Below are 25,319 nucleotides of genomic sequence, written 5' to 3'. Positions count from 1 at the left end.
TGGTCACCTGTATGAAAGACACCTGTCCACAGACTCAGTGAATCAGTCAGACTCTAACCTCTACAAAATGGCCAAGAGCAAGGAGCTGTCTAAGGATGTCAGGGACAAGATCATACACCTGCACAAGGCTGGAATGGGCTACAAAACCATCAGTAAGACGCTGGGCGAGAAGGAGACAACTGTTGGTGCCATAGTAAGAAAATGGAAGAAGTACAAAATGACTGTCAATCGACAAAGATCTGTGGCTCCACGCAAAATCTCACCTCGTGGGGTATCCTTGATCATGAGGAAGGTTAGAAATCAGCCTACAGCTACAAGGGGGGAACTTGTCAATGATCTCAAGGCAGCTGGGACCACTGTCACCACGAAAACCATTGGTAACACATTACGACATAACGGATTGCAATCCTGCAGTGCCCGCAAGGTCCCCCTGCTCCGGAAGGCACATGTGACGGCCCGTCTGAAGTTTGCCAGTGAACACCTGGATGATGCCGAGAGTGATTGGGAGAAGGTGCTGTGGTCAGATGAGACAAAAATTGAGCTCTTTGGCATGAACTCAACTCGCCGTGTTTGGAGGAAGAGAAATGCTGCCTATGACCCAAAGAACACCGTCCCCACTGTCAAGCATGGAGGTGGAAATGTTATGTTTTGGGGGTGTTTCTCTGCTAAGGGCACAGGACTACTTTACCGCATCAATGGGAGAATGGATGGGGCCATGTACCGTACAATTCTGAGTGACAACCTCCTTCCCTCCGCCAGGGCCTTAAAAATGGGTCGTGGCTGGGTCTTCCAGCACGACAATGACTCAAAACATACAGCCAAGGCAACAAAGGAGTGGCTCAGGAAGAAGCACATTAGGGTCATGGAGTGGCCTAGCCAGTCACCAGACCTTAATCCCATTGAAAACTTATGGAGGGAGCTGAAGCTGCGAGTTGCCAAGCGACAGCACAGAACTCTTAATGATTTAGAGATGATCTGCAAAGAGGAGTGGACCAAAATTCCTCCTGACATGTGTGCAAACCTCATCATCAACTACAGAAGACGTCTGACCGCTGTGCTTGCCAACAAGGGTTTTGCCACCAAGTATTAAGTCTTGTTTGCCAGAGGGATTAAATACTTATTTCCCTCTGCAGAATGCAAATAAATTCATATACTTTCCACAATGTGATTTTCCGGATTTAATTTGTGATGTGCTATCTCTCACTGTTACCAATAACCTACCCTTCAATTATGGGCTGCTCATGTCTTTGTCAGTGGGCAAACTTACAAAATCAGCAAGGGATCAAATACTTATTTCCCCCACTGTATATATTAACACCATTTTATTTCTGTGGGTCCTGCTGCAAATAACTTGAGCTAATCTTTAGTAAAAGACCCCCCTAGTGATTGAGCTGTGTAGTTTGCTAGTGGTTGATATGGGCACTACCTATTAGTCTTGGGACAATAGCATCCTGGTTTAAACTGTAAAATCCATCCTTTAAAATCTGTTGAAACTGCCTCTAAGCCGTGGCGTACCAAGGGGGGGCGATGGGGGCGGTCCGCCCCGGGTGCACGCCGCTGGGGGGGGGTGCCGCGGTGCACGCCTGCTGCGAGAGTTCGCTAACTTCTCTCGTTCGCTGCAGCTCCCTCTTGCCCCGGAACAGGTTACTTCCTGTTCCGGGGCAGAGGGAGCTGCAGCGAACGAGCAAAGTTAGTAAACTCGCAGCAGGCCCGCACTGCGGCACCCCCCCCCCCCCCCCCCGGCAGCATGCACCCGGGGGGGGCTCTTTCACGGGGGGGGGGGTGTCTTTTGCCGGGGGGGGGGGCGGGGCGCTGCCCCGGGTGTCCGCCCCCCTAAGAACGCCACTGCCTCTAAGGTTCAATATTGAAAGGAAAAAAACACATTTCCAGGTCAGCAAGTTACAGTAGTAAAATCTGGATAAGTCATTGAAAATGTATTACAGACTACCCCAGTGCTATCCAGGTGGAGTGAGGACAGTCCTCAGTTATCTGGTTAGCAATGATATTCAGAACACTAACCGGATAACTATCCAGATGAAGTTAGCACAACAAAAAGATTGTCCTAACTTTATCTAGCTAGCTATTTGGATAGTAGGCTGAACATTTCCACTATCTGTATAGTACTGGCACTGACTGCCCTATCCAGGTAATAGGTGCTGAACATCTAGATTTAATTTGGCCGCAGCAGCCTGTGTGTTAAAATATTGACTCTTTAATGTTTAGATAAGTTGTCATACTTGATTTAATTGATCGTGCTTTCTAAACACATCAAAAACAACCCCCTTCCCTCTCTCCTCCTGGTTGGTCAGAGACAACACAAACATAAACATGCACATAGGAGGATTGGAAAGAGTGGATGAATTGCCTAATGGTTAGTGCAGTGGGCTGAGAACCAGGGAACCGGGTTCAGTTCCCATTGCAGCAGCTCCTCATGACTCTGGGCAAATCACATAACCCTCCATTGCCCCAGACACAAAACTTAGATTGTGAGCCCACTAGGGACAGAGAAAGTACCTGTAAAAAATATGTAAACTAGGGCTGTACTGAATATTCGTGTTCGATTTGGCCTTGAATATATTATTTGTATTCAGCTGAACAATGATTTAAATTTGAATACAAATAATCTGGAGCTCTACTGTGCTAAATCCTACTGAAATAAACATTTGATCTCTGATTTCATGTTGCTTCTTTTATTTGTTATGTTATTCAATGCCCATTATTCATATTTGGTATTTAGTAAAATATGCTATTTGATACAGTTCTAATGTAAACCTCTTTCAGGCTTATTTTCGAAAGAGAAGGGCGCCCATCTTCCGACGCAAATTGGGAGATGGGTGTCCTTCTCTCAGGGTCACCCAAATCGGCATAATCAAAAGCCAATTTTGGGCGTCCTCAACTGCTTCCCATCGCGGGGACGACCAAAGTTCACGGCGACATGTTGGCACCGTAGTGAAGGCGGGACTGGGACATGATTACGAGATGGGCATCCTCGGCCAATAATGGAAAAAAGAAGGACGTCCCTGATGAGCACTTGGCTGACTTTACTTGGTCCATTTTTTTCTTGCGACCAAGCCGTGAAAAGGTGCCCGAACTGACCAGATGACCACCGAAAGGTATCGGGGATGACCTCCCCTTACTCCCCCAGTGGTCACCAAACCCCTCCCACCCTAAAAAAAAAAACTTTAAAATATTTTTTTGCCAACCTCAAATGTCATACCCAGCTCCATGACAGCAGTATGCAGGTCCCTGGAGCAGTTTCAGTGGGTGCAGTGCACTTCAGGCAGGCAGACCCAGGCCCATCCCCCCCTACCTGTTACACTTGTGGTGGTAAATGTGAGCCCACCAAAACCCACCCGAAACCCACTGTACCCACATGTAGGTGCCCCCCTTCACCCCTTAGGGCTATGGTAGTGGTGTACAGTTGTGGGGAGTGGGTTTTGGGGGGGCTCAGCACCCAAGGTAAGGGAGCTATGCACCTGGGAGCAATTTGTGAAGTCCACTGCAGTGCCCCCCCAGGGTGCCCGGTTGGTGTCCTGGCATGTCAGGAGGACCAGTGCGCTACGAATTCTGGCTCCTCCCATGACCAAAGGGCTTGGATTTGGTCATTTTTGAGATGGGCGTTCTCAGTCTCCATTATGGCTGAAAACCGGGGACGACAATCTCTAAGGTCGACCTAAACGTTGAGATTTGGGCATCCCCGACCGTATTATCAAAACGAAAGATGGACGCCCATCTTGTTTCAATAATATGGATTTCCCCGCTACTTCGCGGGGCCGTCCTGAAAACTTGGGTGCCCCGTTCGATTATGCCCCTCTTTGTAACACAGAAAGGCAGTATATCAAGAATATAATAATAATAATGCTCCATATGCTTTCCCTACTTTTTAAAATAATGGACTTGGGCTTCAGATATCGTACTGAAAATATTTTATAAGTTTGGCTTAAATTTTAACTAGATGCAAAATATTTTTGTTATTGCTGTCTTGTTTTACAGTTGTCATGGTTATTTGCTATCTGTGGTTTCCCAATACCCTTGCTCTGAAAGCAAGAAAATCAAAGGGCAGCCTGTCTAGTAAGCCAAATATTGTGAAAAGACTGAGTCCAAAAGAAGGAAAAAGCCAGACAGCGCAGTCAGATGAAAACTCTAGAGTAAAAATGTTTGTGTATTTGTATTTGTTATAATGCCTATTGTGTTAGGTACACGAAAGCAGTTTACAAGATAAATTAGATATATCTGGAAAATGAGTGAAACTCTTGTATTAAGGAAAGAACATAAAAAAGAGAAGATAAATGTAGTGCCAAGTAGAGAGAAAGAGACCCCTAGTAGGGGCAACAGGAGAAGAAAACGAAGGCTCACGCTTCTGTTCCGCAAATCCTTAGTGGTTGCTGTAGTTCCCAAATGCCAGGATAACGAAATGGGTCTTTCTTGCTGCCTAAAATGTTTTGTGGGAGGGTCTTGTACATTAAGGAGCTGGGAGGGGGTTCTACAGCATCGGTGTGATGCAAAAGAATGTTTTGCCTAGTAGAGTTCAAGGCATGTACGTGAAAGTCAGCTGGAGATCTTGGGATGACTGCATTAAGTGAGTTGGTTGGTGTATATAGACTAATTAAAGAAGATAGGAAAGGGGAGGATTAGCATACAATGCCTTTATGCCAGAGATGGTAGCTTGAACTGGATCCTGTAAGAGACAGGAAGCCAGTAGTGATTGTAAAGAAGAGGGGTCACATGGTCAAATTTGCTCATGACATAATAGCGTAATGATACTGTTCTGGACCATTTGGAGCCACATAAATAAGCAGATAATGGTCCCTGGATATACTGAACTACAGTATTCTAACCTGAGTGTCTTCTACAAAGCCACAAATAGACCAAAAATGACATAAGGCTAAAAGCAGCTTCTTACAGTGGCCAAGACCTGGCAGTCAAAAGAAAGTTGGGAGTCATTGGGGCTTATTTTCAAAGCACTTAAACTTAAGTTTCAAAGTAACCTATTGAACTATGTAAGTCTAAAGGGCTTTGAAAATATGCCTCATAGACTTCCAGATATTTAAAAGAATCAACTACCTTGTGGGCAGGACCTATCAAAATTGGAGCAAGCAAGGGATGGTGGGAGCATCTAGTTATTCAAGCTACAACAGATTTAGCTGGATTTCACACTAGCCAATTCTTCTGTAACCAAGCAGCTACAATGTCCAAGCAAAACTGAAATGAAGAAAGATGTAAGTACTTCACTGATTTACCTATTTTGGTTTTTCTGAAAACCAAAACTTTGTGGCCTTCAGAGACGTAAGCTGAGAACCCCTGCGCCAGTGGCGTAGCCAGACAGCCAATTTTGGGTGGGCCTGAGCCCAAAGTGGGTGGGCACAAAAGTTTCTCTCTGCCCCACCCCCTTCCTCCCCCTATTCTCCACATCTCCCCCAGCACCTCCCAACTCAAAATAGAAACAGAAACTCTTTAGCTCATGAGGAAAGTGACATCAGCTATGCACATTTCTCAAGCTATCATATTGCAGTTAAGATTCAAAATAAAATAAAATGCCTTTTCTGCCTTTGTTGTCTGGTCATTTTCTTTTTCCATCATGTTGATCCAGTTTCTCTTTTGAACTTTCCAATCTTTCTGCTATTTCTCCTTCAAGCAGCTGCTGTCCATTTGTCTTTTTCTCCTCTCTTGTTCCATTCCCTCACTTCACTTGCCTCTGACATATTGACCTTTCCATTTTAGCTCTTTCCTCTTTTTTTTTCTTTTCTTTTCTCTGTCCACCCAAATTTTATCCTAACCCCTTTTCCTTTGTTTTACTTTTCAGATACCTGTCAGATTTCCATTTCCTTTCCACACACTAGTTCTCCTATTCCCCATCTCTCTACTTCCCCAGCCATCCATTCCCTTCCATCTTCAATCTATTCCCCATTACCATATTTCTTTCCCCTGTAATCACCATCTTCCTCGCGTTTATTTCCTTGCCACCCCCTTGGCCTCTCCCACATGGTTCCACCTTTCCCAGTGTCTCTCTCCCTCCACCCTTGTAGCCCAGCATCTGCTCCCTCTCTTCTCCCCACCCTTCACCCCCTCCCAGCATCTTCCTGTCACTTCTCTCTTTCGTCTTGCCCCCCTCTCCTGTGATCCAGTGTGGCCAGGATTTACCCCACTCCTTCCCTGATGCCCACACACACGCCCAGAACCTCTCCCTTCCCTTCAGCCCGCTCCCCTTTGTCTTCTTCACCTCCCCCCCCACATGTCCTGAACCTCTCCCTTCCCCCACACACGTCCAGAACCTCTCCCTTCCCTTCAGCCCGCTCCCCTTTGTCTTCCTCACCCCCACACACGTTCAGAACCTCTCCCTTCCCCTACACACGTCCAGAACCTCTCCCTACAGCCCCCTCCCCTTGCAGGGCAAGCAGACCACTGTCTTCCTCACCCTCTCCCACCCCCGCCACAGCGCTTGTATTCAACGCTATCGGCGCTGCCTCCTCCACCTCACAGTCTCCCTCCCTCCCCCTTGGCAGCGCTTACAATTTGCTACCGGCGCTGCCTGACATCACAGACGCGGAGCCGACGACCTGCTCCAGGACCTTCCCTCTGCCGAGTGCGTTCTTCTGCCCTGCGTAAGCAGGAAGTTGAATCAGCGCGGCAGAGGGAAGGCCCCGCCTCCGGAGCAGGACGTAGAGCTGCGTCTGTCAGCTGTCATGCAGTGCCGGTAGCAAATTGCAAGCTGCCACGGGAGTAGGAGACAGACTCGGAGACTGTGAGGTGGAGGAAGCAGCGCCGATAGCGTTGAAGGTTGAAGACATGCGCTACGGCAGGGGTGGGAGAGGGTGAGGAGACACGGTGATATCTGGGTGGGCCTGACTAAAAACTGGGCGGGCCTGGGCCCATCCAGGCCCACCCATAGCTACGCCCCTGCCCTGCGCTATTGAATCCTACATGCTGTACTTTTTTTTTTTTTTTAATTTAACCACTGCTCATATTTTAGCTTTGCTGTTCTTGGCATTTTCCTTCAGCATGTTTACTAGTTTTGGTCTTCTAGACAACCTGCCTTATACGTGAAATATGTGCATTAGTTAAACTAGTTACCATTCTTTTCCTTTGAAAAGTACCTGCACCCATTTACACCTGCTTGTCAGGAGTGCTGGAGCCCCTGGGGGCCCCATGATCCAAACTTGAGCCACAACTTCTACACAGGCTTGATCCAGCCTTTGCATGGAGGCAGTGAAAGAAGGCCCCCACTCCCCAGAGGAGTTCTACTGGACCAGCAAGGGTTGTGTCCCGCCATATATAAGGAAGCCAGGCCAGCACACCCTTGCTGGTCTAACAGGCCATCCAGTGGGCCTCGCATTAAGTTTTATTGTTGCTACTACTGTACACCTGCTTATTTACCTGCTGTCCTATTCACCTTTTGTTTCTGGTTCATCCTGTTTGTCTGTACCATCCTATCCTACACCTAGCCCTAGCCCCTCCACCACACTGCAGCCTAGGCCCTGACACTGCTATTTAGTATGCAAATATTTGCTGCTTATTTTAAGGATATATACACACATTATATAAAATACGCATGTAAACTCTAAACCCTCCCTTATCCTGTCATCAAGAACACTTTTGCCAAGTTCAAGTAAGTTTGCTTACATATTAGGAAGACCGTTTTATAAAAACCTGGTTTTGTGTTGCAGTTGGTGGAGCCAAAGGTGCCATGCTTGCAGGCAGTAGGTGCTTCTGTTATCAAGAATAGCCTCACTTTTCACTGCTAATTTTACAAAATGATTGAACAAGCAAAAGTGTCATTTTAAAATTTATTAGAACTCTGAAATAGTATTCCTGAGCCAATTTGGGAATCCTTGGAGAGCTGTTAAACTTTGCATCTCATTATGGGAAGTGACAAATTACAGAAATCTAACTACTTGTAAATGTTTATTCTAGGAATATTACATGTTTGAGAAGATGATAACTTCAGACTGAAATTGGTTAGAGTATACTATATCGGTATAGTTTGATCTCTTCAACTCTATGTTAATTGAAAGGGTTTCATTTAATTCTGATTTTTTTTTAACAGATTGTTCCGGCTGAAGGTCTGGTGTCCATATTAAAGAAACGAAAAGACAACGAAGGAAAGAATGTTGTCGAAATTCAGCAAAAAGCTGCAAAGAGGCGAGTGAGGTTTCAGGAAGTGGATGATGCTTTGGATCAGGGTGAGGTTTTTGATATTGATCCCTAAACGTATATTTAAAAAGTATCTGGTTTAATATTAGATGGTTTATCACAAGGTCTAAGATTTAAGAAAAAATAGGTCCTAGATATTCAGTAAAGTGAACTAACATACTGCAGTTGAATACGTATTTAATAACTTGTAGTTTTGATTGTCCTGCCAGGTAAGTGGCCTTGAGGAGCATCCTATGCTGGTGCACCCAGTGCCACATCTGAACGGCCTTCTGACATGGAGGGCGTGATCTGGTGCCCCCTGCTTGTTCGTGTAGTACACATTGTACCTGATTGTTTGAACGAATACAACTTGGTTGTTCAGCCAATCCCTGAAAGCCTTTAAAGTGTTCCAGATCACCCGGAACTCCAGAAGGTTGATTTGGAGATATGTTTCCTGGTCTAACCGAGCACCTGGAGTGTGAAGCCCGTCTAAATGAGCTCCCCACCCTAGGTGGGATTCATCCATTGTCAGCACTTTCGTGGGCTACAGAATTTGAAATGGGAGTTCCAGAGTCAAATTGGATTGAATTGCCCAGCAGAGTAGGGACTGAACCAGCTCTAGTGGAACTCTGATGACTTCCTCTAGGTTCCTCGTGGCCTGACACCTCTGGGAAGCTAGGGTCCATTTGGCAGCTCTCATGTGAAGATGTGACAAGGGTGTCACATGAACAGTACAGGCCACGTGGCCCAACAACCTCAACATCTGCCGGGCTGTGACCTGCCAAGCTGCTTTGACTCAATTAGTGAGGGCAACAAGAGCATCTGCCCACACCTAGGGAGAAAAGCCCAAGCTGGCTTAGAGTCTAGCGGGGCTCCAATGAACTCCAATCACTGGACAAGGAGCAGATGGGACGGGGTAATTTAAAACAAACCCTAGTAGCACTAACACCTGAATAGTCCTCCACATAGACTCCTGTGCGCCGTCCCCCAATATGCTCTTCACCAGCCAGTCATTGAGATAAGGGTACACATGATCTCCCAGTCTGCATAGCAATGCTGCGACTACTACAAGACAATTGGTGAAAACCCTGAGAGCCAACGTGAGGCCAGAAGGCAACATGTGATACTGGAAGTGACGTGTCCTCAACTGAAAACGAAGATGCTTTCTGTGAGCTGTAAGTATTGGGATATGAGTATAAGCATCCTTTAACATCCAGAGCGCATAGCCAATCGTTTTCCTGAAGCATGGGAAGCAGGGTGCCCAAGGAAACCATCCTGAACTTTTCTCTGACTAGGAATTTGTTCAGGCCCCTCAGGTCTAGGATAGGATGCATCCCCCCTGTTTTCCTTTGCAAAAGGAAGTACCTGGAATAGAATCCCTTCTTTTCTTCCCCTGGTAGGACACATTCAACCGCAAGGGCTTTGAGAAGGGCAGAGAGTTCCTCTGCAAGTACTTGCTTGTGCTGAGAGCTGAAGTGATGTGTTTTCGGTGGGCAATCTCATTGTTTCCTCCTGTTCCCAAGATGTTTTCAGTCCTACCTCCAGGGCTGTGAACCAGTTCTTCAGTTCAACAGAAGATAAGGAAGTACCTGGAATATAATCCCTTCCCTTCTTTCCCTGGTGGAACGGGTTCAACCATACAGGCCTTGAGAAGGGTGGAGAGTTCCTATGCAAGTACCTGCTTGTGCTGAGAGCTGAAATGATGTGCTCTTAGTGGGCAATCTGGTGGTCTTTGAAGCCAATACAGGGCGTAACTGAGATGGACTATTTGAAAAACCCACCAGTTGGAGGTTTCAAGGGGGCCACCTTTCTTGGTAAAACTTCAGCCTCCCCCTGACCGGCAAGTTGTCCAGGATGGTCACTTTTTACAGCAGCTATGCTCTGCTGAAGTCAGTCAGAAGCTCGTCGCCCCCCCCCCCCCTGCTTTGACTGGGGAGCCGTCTGGGCCTTAGGCACACACTGTTGACGAGAACAAGCGTGCTGGGGCTGAGCCTGCTGAGGCTGGCAAGAAGTAGGGGTGTACCTACACCTCTGCGAGTAATAAGTACTCCTATTTGACTTGCAAAAAAACTCCTAGAGGAAGAGGCAAGTGCAGAAGGCGCCTGGCAGGAGAGAGAATCGATGGTATCAGTGTGCTCCTTGAAGAGGTAAGCAACCTCATCCACCTTCTCTCCAAAACGATTATCCCACTGGCACCTGGCATTTGCCAATTTCTGCTGGACAGCCGGGTCCAAGTCAGAGACATGCAGCCATGAGAGTATGCACATCGCTATAATCTGGGCAGAGATCCTAGAGGCCACACCAAAGTGTCATAGGCGCCCCTGGCCAAGAACTTATGACACACCTTCTACTGCTTGACCAGCTAGTGAATGGAGTTAGCCTGTTATGGTGGGAGAGAGTCTGCTAAATCAGACATACTGCACACCAAGGACCACAAGCAAGTACAGGCTTGTGTAGAGCCGGTACGATTGGATACAGGAGATGAGCGAGGATTCTACCACTAGGGAATGATGAGGAAACTGGGTCCTATCAAACTAAGGGGAAGACTGAATCCAGTACATGGTGTCAATTTTCTTGGGGTCAAGAGGGACTGACATAGGAGACTCCCAGTTTTTCACCTGAATGTCCTGTAAGATCTTGTGAAGCGGGACCATCAGAGGAGAGTCCAGGACCTCTAACATCTTAGCCCTGGGCTGATCCTCCATTTCCAAAGGAATTGGGATGGCAGCCACCATCTCCTTCACAAAAAAAGGGGAAGAAAAGGAGCTCAGGTGGAGACTTCCTCCTTTCCTATGGAGGGTAGGGATCAGATGGGATGCCATAGGACTCCTCCTCCGAGTCCCATGAGCACTCCTCATTGGTGTCACCCAAGATTGCCTCATGGGAGTGCTGAGACTGAGCCTGCCTCAACATAGAGGTACCATGACCCCAAGAGGGGCATCAAAGTGTTGGCTCCGGGCCTCGACTCTGGCAAAGCTTCCTCCACCAATATCGAGGGTGTGCCAACACAGGTGACAGTTAATGCCGAGACAGCAAGTGGCATTGGTATTGGAGACCTCACCGCAGGCTGATGGCCATGCAGGACTGTAGCAAGAGGCACGGCTGGCGCAAGGACTCGAGACGCCGATGCACTCTGCAAGAACCCTGCAACAGCTCAGGGAGGAAGGCCCAGAGATGATCCGGAAAGGCTGGGGTGCCAGTGTAGAAGCAGGCTGCTGAATCTGCGGGGTTGAAGTGGGTGCCTGGTCCTGGTTGTGTGGAGACCCATGCATCGGCATCTCCTGTATGGAGTGGGAGCTCCTCCTGGCACTGATGCCTCTTGAGGACCAGTGAAATCCTCGGTTCCACGGAGCTCCCAACACCATGCGTGAAGGGGGATCGATGTCATTGCTTCTTCCTTTGTCCTGGCATCGATGTTCCCCAGTGCCAAAGAGGAAGCTGTTGAGTCCTCTTGTAGCTTCAGGGTCGGGTCCAATGCTGATCGGTCCTTGGGGCCTGCATAGCGGTTGGTGTTGAGGCAGGTGTTGACCCATTCCCAATGTGCAAGGGTCTTGCAGCCATATGGACCGACACGCCCGATGCCAATGCCACCGATGCTGACTACAATGTTGAGGTTTCAGACACCAATGTCGAAGTTTCTGACTTGGCTCCAAAAATCTTCTCTCTGATCCTCTCTGGCCAACTGTGTTCTCTTCTTCATACGAAGACAGAGAATACAGTTTGCAGGGGGTATGATCAGGCTCCAAACACTGTAGACACCAAGAATGGGTGACCTTGCCAAAGATGGTCATGTTGCACTGAGTGCAGTGCTTGAAGCCACTGGGAACATTTGATGACATGAAAGGAAAAAAACAATCATGGCCAACTCAAATGAGTCAATGGTGCTAAACAAAGGGAAGAACAAAAAAAGAGAAAAAGGAAAAACCAGACTGGAGCTCAGGCCTAAATGCAGCCTAGCAAGCGTGGTAAAACAATCTAAAAATGATATGGGAAAGGCATGAAATAAGGTAAACCCCGAAAGAGATATAAAAAAAAGAAAGAAAAAGGAAGGCACAAAAAGACCAAATCTGAACCAGCTGTGATGAGTGAATAGCAAACATGTCTTCTCCTCACCGTGGAAAAAAGAGAACTGCTGGTCCCGTGCTGTCATGGCGGGTGGCAGAGCACTTGTGCAAGCGAGGTGGAGTGCATCTCATGTTCAAAGACCTATTTTTAAGCTTGTTATACGCTTCGGACCAACAATGTGGTCCCACATTACCCATTTGTAAGAATTATAGGCCTGCTTGTCCTTGGAAAATAGGGACATTAGGATTAGGGAGGACTTTTTCACATCCCTGTATGTGCAGCTAGTAGTAAGATAATAAAGACTCTTAAGTGTTTAGAATTACTTTAAGATTTCCCTTTCTACCTTGGAAAAGGTTCTAGAAAAACGTCCTTGGCAACTTTATCCTCTCCTGATACCTTCTCCAGAGAAGGAACACTCTAACTCTTTGTTCCTTGTTAAGGCTTACTGCACCTGCAGGTACAAAGACACGGCAATTCATATTGAACTTGCTATTTCTACCAACACAGTCTCCATAAGTTGTCTCCTCCCACCACTGTCAGTCACAAATGGAAAGAACATCCTTTGTTCTAGAATCTGTGAGAACCTTCCAAATCCTCTTCCAAGTCAAAGTTTGCACAACTAGTATTGGTAAAAGCACTAGAGGTCTCTGCTGAGCTATTTGTAGCATGCAAAAGCTAAGTGCCCTCTACTTATAATTTTAGTGCTATCTGATGAGCATGCTGTTGATTCATCATTGTAAATTAGCTCACAGCACATAAAAACATAAAAACCATGTACTGTAGAAGATCAATGATGATACCTAGAAGTACTAAGAAACACATACGACAGTATTCATGGTGCAGTTCTGGTCACCCATCTTGAAAAGATGTAACAGAATGGGAGGAAGTGACATCACAGCACCGAATGGCGGCTCAGTCTGTTCTCTCCTACCTCAACTGCACCACAGTTGGCATTATCTAGTACCATATGTGGATAGCAAGCTAAATATTTGATGCCCGGTGAAGACCGAGCATTCTTATCATGAGTAAAGCAAAGAGCACTGGATGCCACATGTCTCCTGCCCTGCTCTCACCTTCTGACTCAGACTCCGCATTGTCTTTAGCAGATGCACGCTCTTACCCAGCAAAGAGATGTCTCTCCAAAGAACCGAAGCAATGTCTGACTGGCTTTCAGGCAGAGATCAAGACATCCAAGGAGGAGATTTTGGAACACATGGCATCACTGAGTGCAGACCTCCATGAGCTGGGCAGATGTGTGGAAGATATAGAACTTAAGCTCAATGAGCATGCAGAGGCACAGATCAGGGACTTAGTAAGGAAGCACAAAGATTTTCTTTATAAAATGGACGACATTGAAAACAGAGGGCGGAGAAAGAACCTGCATTTTTGGTGGGTCCCTGAGGGGAGGCCGACGGAGGACATGGCGGTAATAGTGTGCACGCTGTGCTCCAAGGCAGTGACAAGATAACAAGCTTAGAGACATTATAGTACGTTTTGCTAAGTTTGCTGATAAAGAACGCATTCTCCAGCAGGCCCGTCGGGTTTCTTCCCTGGATTACAATGAATCCAAGATTTCCATCTACCATGACTTATCACAATTTACCTTGTTGCAACGAAAGCTTATGAAGCTTGCACTTGACATCTTATTGAAGGAGAAAATTGGCTACCATTGGGGTTTCCCCTTCTCCCTTTGCTTCTCTTTACAAGGCCGGCAGCACTGAGTCCAATCGCTTGCTGCTGCCTGGAAGCTTCTGCACGTGGCAGACCTGGTGACTACTAACGCATCACCTAGCACCATCGCTCCAGCTACCTGCGCCAAAATACAGAGGTGGAGCAGGATTCCAACGTAATCCAAGAAATCTTCAGCCCCTTCCAGTTCCATTGCACCTCCATGACTTCGCTTTCTACTTGAGCCGAGGACGTTGTCTAGTTCCTGTAAGCTAGGAGGTGGAGAGATAGTGGGTTATCGGGTACTTTGTATCCGTGTCTTACTTGTAGTGGCTGAAGAGTGGTGTGGATGATATATGGATGTGTTAGTGGATAACCGTGTTAGCTTTTGGGTCTGTATGTGTATGGGTTGGGGGATGGGTAGTACTGGGTTCGTTCGGTGCAGTGGGTTAATTCCTTTACTTCCCACTCAGGGGGCCTGGGAGGTCTACTGTTTGGTGTATGTTGTATGAATGGGGGGGGGGGGGGTCTGGGTGGGTTAGTGGGAAGGGGATTGGGGCCAATTTTATTAATTGTTTCACTTCTTGTCCAGATTTGGAGGGCTTTATTTATTATGGATATGTACAATCTTGCTTTTACCTATTGTTTATTGTGAGTTCTGATTTAAAAATACTTTCTTATAATGTGAAAGGCTTTAATACACCTCAGAAAAGACAAAGGTTTTTGAAGAATTGCTCCACTTAAAACCACAAGTTGTGTTTCTACAGGAGAAGCACCTTTGGCGCTCTCTTGAGGGACTTGTGGCTTATCCTCGCTTTCCTCATGTTTACCATGCTTCTGAGGCCATGGGACATAAGAGATGTGGGGTTGCAATTCTGTTACACTCCTCTTTGCAGATACAGATCCTTCACACTTGACATAATCCAGAGGGACGTTTCCTGTTTTTTCACCTTCTGGACCAGGTTGAAGTGACATTGGCCATTGCCTATGCCACAAAACACCACCAAGAAGTATTTTACTCCAGGCTACAAAAAACTCCATCTTCCTTCTCGAGGGGTAAGCTAATCCTAGGGGGGGGGGGGGGGGGGGAGAGACAGACTAACAACACTCTTAACCCCAATTTAGATTGTTCTGGAGTTGTGGCTGGATGCATCATATTTCTGAGGCCTTCAAAAATCTGTCTCATACACTGGGCTTATGTGATCCCTGGAGGCTTTCTCATACTCGGAGTCATGACTACACCTTCTTTTACTCCACACATCATTATTACTCTTGTATTGATTATATCCTCTTAGATACTCAGTTGGAGGTGGGGGCTCCGCAATCAGATATTGGATGTACAACTCTTTCAGATCACGCACCTGTCTGAGTCTCTCTTCCTTCTCTTCAGGAGGAGGAGAGACCAGTGCTGGACCTGAAATACGTTACTATTGCAGGATGAAGAGATAGTACAGGGCTATGAGGACATAGTGAAAGAATACTTAGATCTTAATCTTCACTCAGGCCCCTCCCTCAGTATTGTATGGGATGCCCTGAAGGCAGTGTCAAGGGGATACTTTTCAGCAGGCTACTTGCTGTTCTCGCCAACAGGGTTCAACTATCTCACTGTCTTGACAACATTTCCAGACTAGAATCTAGTCATAAGGCAACTGGATCAAATGCCACTCTTCGGGAGTTACAGGTGGCCAAACTCCAATTAGATGACATTTACTCTGACCAATTGAGATTTGTTCAGTCGCATCAGAAAGTGCACCATTATGAATATTTGAATAAATTAGGGCGGTTGCTTGCTTTAAAACGTCATGCACAGAGAGCAGAGCGATCTATCTTTAGCTTGAAAGATGAACATGGGAAACTACTCACGAAATCATCCTCGATCTGGCACCATGTTCAGGACTTCTATCAAACTCTTTATTGCCAAAACTCTACCATTAGTCCAGACGCTATAGACACTTACCTGTCCTCATTTCATCTTCTCTCACTGACAAACAGCGCAAAGACTTATATCACCCTGTTATGCCGAAAGAGGTCCAGCTGGCTATTAAGTAGCTCCCCACGGGCAAATCACCTGGCTTGGACGGCCTCCCAAATGATTTCTATAAATGATTTGCGGTAGACCTAGCACCTCTCTTGGCTGAACTTCTAAATGAGGCTTGGTCAGGGGGGGCTGCCCCCTTCCATGATGGAGGTGTGGATTGCTGTCATCCCCAAACCAAAGACCAAAATGAGTGTGCCTCATATCATCCCATCTCTGTTCTCAATGCTGACGTCAAGCTGCTTGCAAAAGTTCTGGCTAATCGGCTAGCCCAAGATATTACCCTCTTTAATTCACCCTGACCAGGTGGGATTTGTGGCCCACCGCCAGGCAATGGACAATGTACGCCGAATTGTAGATCTGCTTCACTTTGCTAAACTAGACCAGATCTCGATGTGCCTCCTTGGTCTAGACACCAAAGAAGGCTTTTGATCGGGTCCATTGGCAGTTTGAGGCTCATTTTCAAAGCACTTAGCCTCCCAAAGTTCCATAGAAACCTATGGAACTTAGCCTCCCAAAGTGCTTTGAAAATATGCCTCTTTATGTGTAAGGTCATGGACCGCTTTGGATTGGCATCAGTTTTGTGGGTGGATCCATGCTTTTTATTCTTCTCCAAAGGCCTGTGTTCGTATTAATGGAGGGAACTCTGCAATGTTCTCTTTAACTAGAGGCACCCAACAGGGTTGTCCTCTCTCTCCGATGCTGTTCACGATGGTTATGGAGCCCTTTGCAATCTCGATATGCTCAGACCATGATATTTCTGGTATTTCTGTAGCAGGCAGGGAATATAAAGTGGCCCTCTTTGCTGATGATGGCCTGCTCTCGCTTTCCCATCCTCTTTATCTTTCCCCAACCTTATGGGAGTCATTGCGTGTTATTTGGCGGTCTCTGGCTTCAAGAACAACATGAGCAAGTCAGAGGCCCTTAATATCTCCTTGCCTTGGGTGCTCCTGGACTCTCTGCAGTCTTCCTTCCCATTTTGCTGGGTTTCTTGAGGCATCCAGTACTTGGGGGTTCTTTTGACTCCTCTATCGGGCTTGTTTTCCGCCAACTACCCCAATTTGGTCAAAAGTGTTTTTGGAGACTTAGAGCACTGGGCGAGCTTGGAGCTCTCTTGGTTTGGACGTATAGCTACTGTTAAAATGAACACTCTCCCGTGACTTTTATGTCTTTTTCAGGTCCTTCCAATTCGATTCTCTAGGAGCTTTCTTGCTAACATACAGGATCAGTTTCTCCGCTTCATTTGGGCTAATAAGCAGCCCCGATTGCCCCGCTCTTTCCTCTACAGATGGGGGGGGGGGGGGGGGTTGGGGGTCCTGAATATTTTTTGGTGTTATCGGCCTGCTTACGCCAGAGCAGCCTTGGAGTGGTATCAGGCACTTCCTCACAAACTATGGATACACTTGGAACAGGCTTCTGTGGGACCGCAGTCACTGGGTGCTCTCTACCCTACAAGTTACACCATACAAACTGGCAGAAGGAGCTGGGACTGGGGTTGACTGAGGTTGAGTGGAGCTCCTTGGAAAAGGCTTTGTTGAAGGTCTCTGTTTAAGTTCCTTTTCAGGAAAATGCCATTAAAGATATGTACAGATGGTACCGTACTCCTGTGCGCCTTCAACACATTTACCCAGGTGTTTCTGCACAGTCCTGGAGAGGATGCGGGGAACCTGGTACCATGGGTCATATATGATGGACCTGTATTAAGGCTCAGGGTTTTTGGAGGGTGGTTCAGCAAAGGTTGCAGTGCTGGCTGAACTGCCCAATACCTTGGTCCCCAGTCGTTTTCTTGTTTCCCAAGAAGGGGCCTGGTTTTAAGCCACCTCAAGCTCTACTTGTGCACCACACTATGTGTGCTGCTTGAGTCAGCTTGGCTGCGCACTGGAAACAAACAGTGCCACCCTTGACTAAGTGCTTAATTTGGTTTGTCTGTGATTTGGAGAGACTATTGGCTGTTAGACGCCATCTTTTGCACAAATGGGAGCTTGTTTGGAGCCTTTCATACAACATTGTTCAGCTTGAACACTGCTTATATACACAAAAAATTTTGAAGTTTCCTCTGTTTACCAGTTGTAGACAGGGGTGTAGACAGGTAACTCAGCTGAAATGCCCTCTGCTTTGCACGGTTGCGTTGTTATGGTTTTGCTATGTTCTTATAATTGTATACGATGTTCTGTATGTTTTGGTTTTCAATAAAGATTTCTTGCAAATTAAATAAAGATATAACAGAACTAGGAAAGATACAGGGAAATACAATCAGAATAAAGGGGATGGAATAGCTTCCCTATGAAGAAGGGTTTAATTGCTTAGATTTCTTCAGCTTGGGAAAGACAGCCGAGAGGAGATAGGATGGAGGTTTACGAAATCATGAGTGAAATGGGTGAATAGGGAACAGTTATATGAAACTAATAGGTTACACATTTAAAACAAATAGGACGAAGTATTTCTAACCCAATGTACAATTAAGCTGTGGAATTTATTACAGGAGGATGTGGCCAAGGCAATTAGCATAACTGGGTTTTAAAAGTGTTTAGAGAAGTTGTTAGCCTTGGGAAGGTCTCCTCTTTGTCTTTGGGTATAAATAAGCTATGGGTCTACTGTTTGGAATTCTGTCAGGTACTTGTGACCCGGATTGGCCAGTGTCAGAGAAAGGATATTGGGCTTGATGACTTTGCACTGATTTTCAAAGAAAATTACTTACATCTCCTTTTGCTGTAGGTTTTTATTCATATGGAATAAGGCACATATACTTCTGAAATACATTGTTTCAATCCCCAGCATCGGGTATGCCTCCTCTGCATATAATGAAAAGTTCCCACATTGTTCAACTGTGGGGGCAATTTTATAACTGGAGATCTCCAATTAGGCACCAGAAGGGCACACGATAGGAACCAAATACAACAGAACCTAGGCCCTTGGACTCCATTATAGAATACTAGAGTAACTGGCTATCAACGTGCCTAACATTTAGACCCTTGCATCTAATTCCAGCCATAGAGCTGGTGTAAGTGCGCAGGGCCACGTGTAACTTTATTGTTCTGTAAGATATGCAAGTAATTGGGAGTCCCGCCCATGCGCCACTCCTTGATACACCCCCTTGGAAATATATGCTATGTAAGTTAAACAGGTATTTGCAGAACAGCACTTAGGTGCCAAGGGCTAGATTCTATATATGGCGCCTGAAGATTACATGCAGAAATAAAAATATATACCTAGGTGCATTTGGTAAGGTATGCATAAATTTTATAGAATAGGCTTAAATTTCCATGTGGTATATAGAATAACACCGAGTACCTCTCCACATGACAAAATGTAGTCATGGCCGTGTTCTACTTGGCGTAAATCCCAACGCCTAAATTAGGCGCAGAGTGGATGTATTCTATAACACGTAAATAGATTTTAGAAATGCCCATGCCCTGCCCCCATTTCATCTATGCAACTTAGAATTTAGGTGTACCACATTACAGAATATGCTTAGCGAGCTGTGTGTGCCAATCTCAAACTGTATGCCACTGATTGAAATCCAGCCTGTGTGCTGACAATACTATTATCACCACAGTCTCTGTGTTTTATCCACTGAGCACTTCTGTGCGAGCAATAGTTGTGAATGGCATGAATGCAAAATGATTGAAGCAGTGAGGATAAGGGAGTTTTTACAGATTAGTACATTTGTGATGGTGTAATAAATAAATAAAGAATTGTTAAATATTTAAAAAGTTACTGGGGAAAGTCAATATATATTCTGTGTAACTTATTTAAGAAATTTCTCACAGGGGTAGGACAATTAATGAATATGTATGAGAAAGATTCACATCTCTCATATGCATATTTATTAGGGATAGCCTGAAACCCCAACTGGCCTGTGGACCCTTTGAGTACCCCAGCCTAGATTATAAAATTGCCACTTAAGAGGGTGGGCAGTTTTCAGACTGCCTTTTTACTCACAGAAATTACGATGGTCACTTCAAGGGAGAAATATCACTCATAAGACTTGTAATTGTGTCTTCTGTTAATACACAATTTTAAAACATGCTGGAGCAATCCTTATTTGGTTAGCCAATTCTATTACTTGAATAGAAAGGACAAAGTATTTTGACTGAAATATTATTCAGATCACACTTTCCTGATTGTGCATCTTGCCTTTGCAGATGAACTTGCCGGGGGCTCTTGTCTTCTGCTGGTCCTTCTCTGTTTAGTAACCGTCTTTATCAGCGTTGGAGGAACTGCTCTATACTGCTCCTTTGTTGATATGGAATCCCCTGTATGTAGTGAGTTTGCCTCCAACATGGATTTATATTATACTCAAGTTCTGCAAGTAATAGAGGAACTGAAACATTGGGTCTACCCTCCTAGCTGAAATGGAGAGAAATGGCACATTACCTGCTGGTGGAATCACGTTTTCAGCAACAGCTCTGTAAAGACTGTGGTGGCATTTTCTACATGTATGGAAGTAAAACTGACAAATTAACCTTTTTAAAAACTAGATCTGCAAGATGCACTATCCTATGCTTGGACTTGTAAATAGGAAAAAAATGTTAAATTATAAACATTTATCATGGAGTGAAAAATAGAAGAAAACGTTACACCCTCCTTTCTGCACAAACTTTGCAAGTTACTCAATAGGCCAACTTTGATGTACAGCTGTTTGAACAAAATTTAGCATCTAGCAATCATGCAATAAGTTTGATCTTGTGAAAATCTCATATCTGTTTATTTCTTTAAGTAATTAACTGTCTTAAAAAGATGTTTGGAGCTTGATGTCCTGATTGGAATCTTGAAGAAATCTGTAAGCAACCATTGTAATTTGGTGGTTGGGATGAAATCATGGTTTTAAACATTGTTTACATGCTTTTGGAAAGTCAAACTATCAAGAGCAAACACTCATACAGCAGGCTAGAACTAAAGATGTAATTTTTAGATTTAAAAGGGTTTTTTTCCCGTTTTTCTTTTAGTCAGAAAAATGTATATATGATTTGAAAAGAATATCCATAAAAAGCAATACATCTATTTTTTAGGTTTCATTAGCACTTTAAAAGTGGGGAAGTAGGTCAGTGGTTCCATAGGCATCATGTACAAAACTAAGGAACTGGGCACCCACCCACTGGTATATTACCATGGTTAAAATATTGCTAAAATGGTATCTATTTGGACTGTACAATAGAGGTGCCACAGGATATTACTTTGCTGAAGCTTATATCACCTGCCTGAGGTATCCGTTGTCAGGCAGCATTGAACCTGTGGTTGACAATTTCAGACTCTGGTCTCTATGGAAACTTTCAGTTTTGAGACAAAACTCTGTAGCTTCCCTTTCCCCTCCTTCCTGCAAAAGGATGCTTCTTGTATATTATTGTAATTTTAGAGTATAAATCTTTTGGGGTTTTTTCAGCTATATCTACACCACACAGTACAGTGTAAAACCTGGGGAGAGGAATTTTAAAAAAATATTTGTAAGCATTACTGGCTGGATCAGTATTGTATTTTATATTTTGCCTTATTTATTAGATTAATCTGAGGAGTAATGGTTCTTTCTTTTCATTTCATTTTTTTTTTGGTCAGTCTGTGGTGTTTTGGTAAGCATGTGTCTGCTTCTTATACTGCTCTAGTACTAATTGCTGTGCGGTTATTGTACTTTTGAGTTACTGTAAGTTGGACTTTCTTGTTAATTACAATTTTAAGTTTATTGTTAAAGCAAACAACTGCTTTCAAGGAAACATTGTTTTTAGTGTGTGTACGCTCTCAACGAAAACCCCAAACTGTTAAAACCACCATAAATGTTTGAATCTTTATCAAAGATTACATTAAAATATTTATTTAGAAATGTATCAAATGTTGGTATCAAGGATCATATGCTTAAATGTTTTAAGACATTTTAAAGTTCATCTGCAGAACTTAAAAGGTACGTGTCATTTACTGTATTTTTTTAATCAAGAAAACTGTACTTCATTATCTTTTGGCCTTCTGATTGTAGGTGTTATGAATGATAAACTTCTGTGTTTATTTTTGTAGCCAAATCAGGAATTTTTCTTTTTTTTTAAAGAAGGTGTTTTGTGTTGCTTTTCTGATTATTTCCCATTGACAATATATTTTGCAAATACCTGATTCATGCTTTCTCCCCACACCTTCAGCACTTTCTGCTGGCCCAGCATAGCTCCTTATGTTCTATGCATTCTTTTGCCCTTATTCCCCTCTGCAGAACTCATTAACATAAGGTGGGGCTAGTACAAGACTTGATCACTGTAGTAGCAGAACAACATGATCTTGAAAGGGGACTGAGCCAGGGTGTGCTGTGCTCCTCTCTCCTTCCCGTTTTCCAGATAGTAGGCGGGGTCTGAGAGCAGAGCCCTACAACTTCATGGGCATTTTGCTGCTGCTGCTGCTTTGAGCATATGTTGAACTAACACTAGTTTCTGTTGAGATCTTAAGAGCAGGGAAGGTTGGCAGAGGTGTAGGTTGGTAGGGTGCAAGGGGAGCGACTGCTCCCCCAAACGGATTTTGAATAAAACGGTGCCTATGTGAATCAGTCCTGCAGCTTCACACTGATATCTCTTTTACAAAAGGTCTGCTCCCCCTGACATCAAAACCTGGCTACTCTTAAGTTGGGACACAGGACAGTGGTTTACCAATTAAAACTGATAGCCACAGTTTTCCAGCTGGTGCTGTTCTAACCTGTGTTTGGATGTTTTTGAATTTTTTAGCTATTTTGGATATTTCTTATTGTTCTTCATCTTGGACAGTCTGTTGAGTAAAGTTGATGGAAAAATAAGTAGGTTTAATTGAATGAATGATAGATAATCAGAGGCCCCTATTTGTATTGCTTTCAGCTGGTTGGGTAGAAAAGCTGATTCATAATTACTCAGCTTGGCTGAATTCATTTTAGGTAAACTGGCTTTAAGATGAGCCTGTTAGCATTCTGTAAAGCACCTTTACATTAAGGACTAAATTCAGTAAATGGCACCCAAATTTGGGCACAAAAAAAATGCACGCCGAGTGCTATTTGATGGAACAGTCCAGGGAGCCCCTCAACCATGAAAGAGGGGTATCACACAGAGGGGGCTCGATGATCTCAAGGGCTATTCCCAAAACCAACCCTGAAGGGGAAACAAAAAATTATGTCTTACCTGATAATTCTTTCCTTTAGTTGCAGCAGATGGATCCAGAGACCTGTGGATTGTGTCTGTCTACCAGCAGGTACAGATAGCACTGATTTGCGCTGTGCCTAATAGGTTGTAATGCTCCCTGGCTGGCCAGTATATCTCATAACAAAGCAGAAGGAGAAGAATTCAAAACGCCCCTTCCTCACAGAAATGCAGCCCATGCCGCATTGCAGAATCCAAACACCTAACCTAAAAGGAAAGAACTAAAAGAACCCAAGTCCCCCCAAAGTCTTGCAGCAAAACTCTGCAAAAAATGATCCTACATCAGCAGAACCAGCAAACTGAAAAGAGTGGGACTCTGGATTCATCTGCTGCAACTAAAGGAAAGAAAATTGTCAGGTAAGACATAATTTTTTGTTCCTTAGCGTCAGCAGCAGATGAATCCAGAGACCTGTGGAATGTTGCAAAACAGTACCTAAACGGGGGGAGGGGGGCAGACGCAAGCATGGCAGAGAGGACCACAGAACCGAAAGAGGAGGAGTCCTGGGCTGCAACATCCACATGATAGTGTCTGACACAGGTGTGAGCCGATGACCAAGTCGCCGCTCTGCAAATCTCGTCCAGATTCCCAACACGTCTCCGCCCAGGCCCGCGTAGAATGTGCTCGTAAAAGGACCAGAGAACGACCAGCTAGGACATATGCAGAAAAAATTGCCTCCAAAAGCCAACGGGCAATGGTGGGTTTGGAACCAGCCTCTCCTCTCCGAGGCCCCACAAAAAGCACAAAAGATGGTCCAACCGACGAAAATTATTAGTAACCAATAGTGAAGAAGAGCATGCCAAACAACCAGAAAGCACAAGCGCTGAAAGTCCTTGGGATACTGATTCATGTGAAAGGAAGTTAAAAACAATGGTTGATTAAGATGGAAGAATGAAACCCCAGTACAAGTCATTGGTGAGGCCCCACCTGGAGTATTGTGTTCAGTTTTGGAGGCCGTATCTTGCTAAGGATGTAAAAAGACTTGAAGCAGTGCAAAGAAAAGCTAAAAAAAATGGTATGGGATTTGTGTTACAAGACGTACAAGGAAAGACTTGATGACTTGAACATGTATACCCTGGAGGAAAGGAGAAACGGGTGATATGATACAGACGTTCAAATATTTGAAAGGTATTAATCTGCAAATGAACCTTTTCTGGAGACGGGAAGACGGTAGTACTAGAGGACATGAATTGAGGTTGAAGGGGTGCAGACTCAGGAAAAATGTCAGGAAGTATTTTTTCACGGAGAGAGTGGTGGATACTTGGAATGCCCTCTCGCGGGAGGTGGTAGACACAAAGGAATCCTATTCATAAGGAATGGATCCACAGAAGCTTAGCTGAGATTGGGTGGCAACACCGGTAATTGGGAAGCAAAGCTAGTGCTGGGCAGACTTTTATGGTCTGTGCCCTGAAAATGGCAAGGACAAATCAAGGTCAGGTATAATTCCAATATTGAGAGCAGCTGTAGTCCAGTTGAATTGGGGGGGGGGGGGGGGGGGGGGGGGGTGGGGGGGGGGGGGGGGGAGTTCTTCTTGTTACATACTGTAGAAGACTGCAGTGGTACAGTACCTCTGGCAGGAGCTACATGATCTCACAGAAGTAGTGCAGTGGTGGAATGAGAGAAGTTTTCAGGTATGCACGGCGTGTATTGCTCCTCAAACTATGAGTTTCCTGGTTTTACACTCCACTTTCTTTTGCTGCTGAGTTACTGAATCTTGGCTCCTCTCTTTACTCTTGGCACAATTCTGCAGCTGTTTTCTAGACCCCTGACTCTCAACTCAGCTTTCCAGGCTAACCCCTAATTCCTTTGTCATTGAAGATGTATCAGACAGGCAGATAGATAGACCAGTATGTGCATGTAAAAGACCTCTTATAAAATTACTAGGTGCCAAAAAAGTCCATGCAGTGCAGTTAGGAATGTACTTATATGTGACTGTAGAGTAGGTGTGGTCAGGGGAGGAGTTTGTGTGGGGCACAGGTGACATCACTATGCATATACAGTCAACCTTCAATTTAATTAACTAATTGGGGTGAGTGTCTATAATTGCCAATTGGCTGTTGTTTTCAGAGGAAGTCCTAAAAATAAAAATAAATACAACAAAATCATAAGATCTAATAGGTTTATAGATATATTTTAGAGCATAAATATAAATTAGGTGTAATATAAATTAGTAGTAAAAATGCTGTTTATAACTTATCCCAAACTAGATGAGCTATTTACCTCCTCATGCTCAATTGACAGTGTTTCCACAGGCATTACAGGACAAAAGAAAGTGTCAAGCTTCAGCTGC

At 44.8% G+C, this 25,319-nt stretch overlaps 1 protein-coding gene across 1 annotated transcript in view; it reads left to right on the top strand.

Moving 5' to 3' along the window:
- CNST (consortin, connexin sorting protein) overlaps window positions 1-21,717 on the top strand; it is a 194,398-nt gene extending 172,681 nt beyond the window's left edge. The window contains exons 10-11 of the mRNA XM_030196456.1: window positions 8,045-8,180; window positions 20,044-21,717. Coding sequence (XP_030052316.1) covers window positions 8,045-8,180; window positions 20,044-20,252 — 345 coding nt within the window. The 3' untranslated portion in view covers window positions 20,253-21,717. The remainder of the gene's footprint in view (window positions 1-8,044; window positions 8,181-20,043) is intronic.
- The last annotated feature ends 3,602 nt before the right edge of the window (window positions 21,718-25,319 follow it).

Source organism: Microcaecilia unicolor, chromosome 3 (assembly GCF_901765095.1).
Source record: "Microcaecilia unicolor chromosome 3, aMicUni1.1, whole genome shotgun sequence".
Lineage (NCBI taxonomy): Eukaryota > Metazoa > Chordata > Amphibia > Gymnophiona > Siphonopidae > Microcaecilia > Microcaecilia unicolor.
This window is presented reverse-complemented; position numbering and strand designations above follow the sequence as displayed.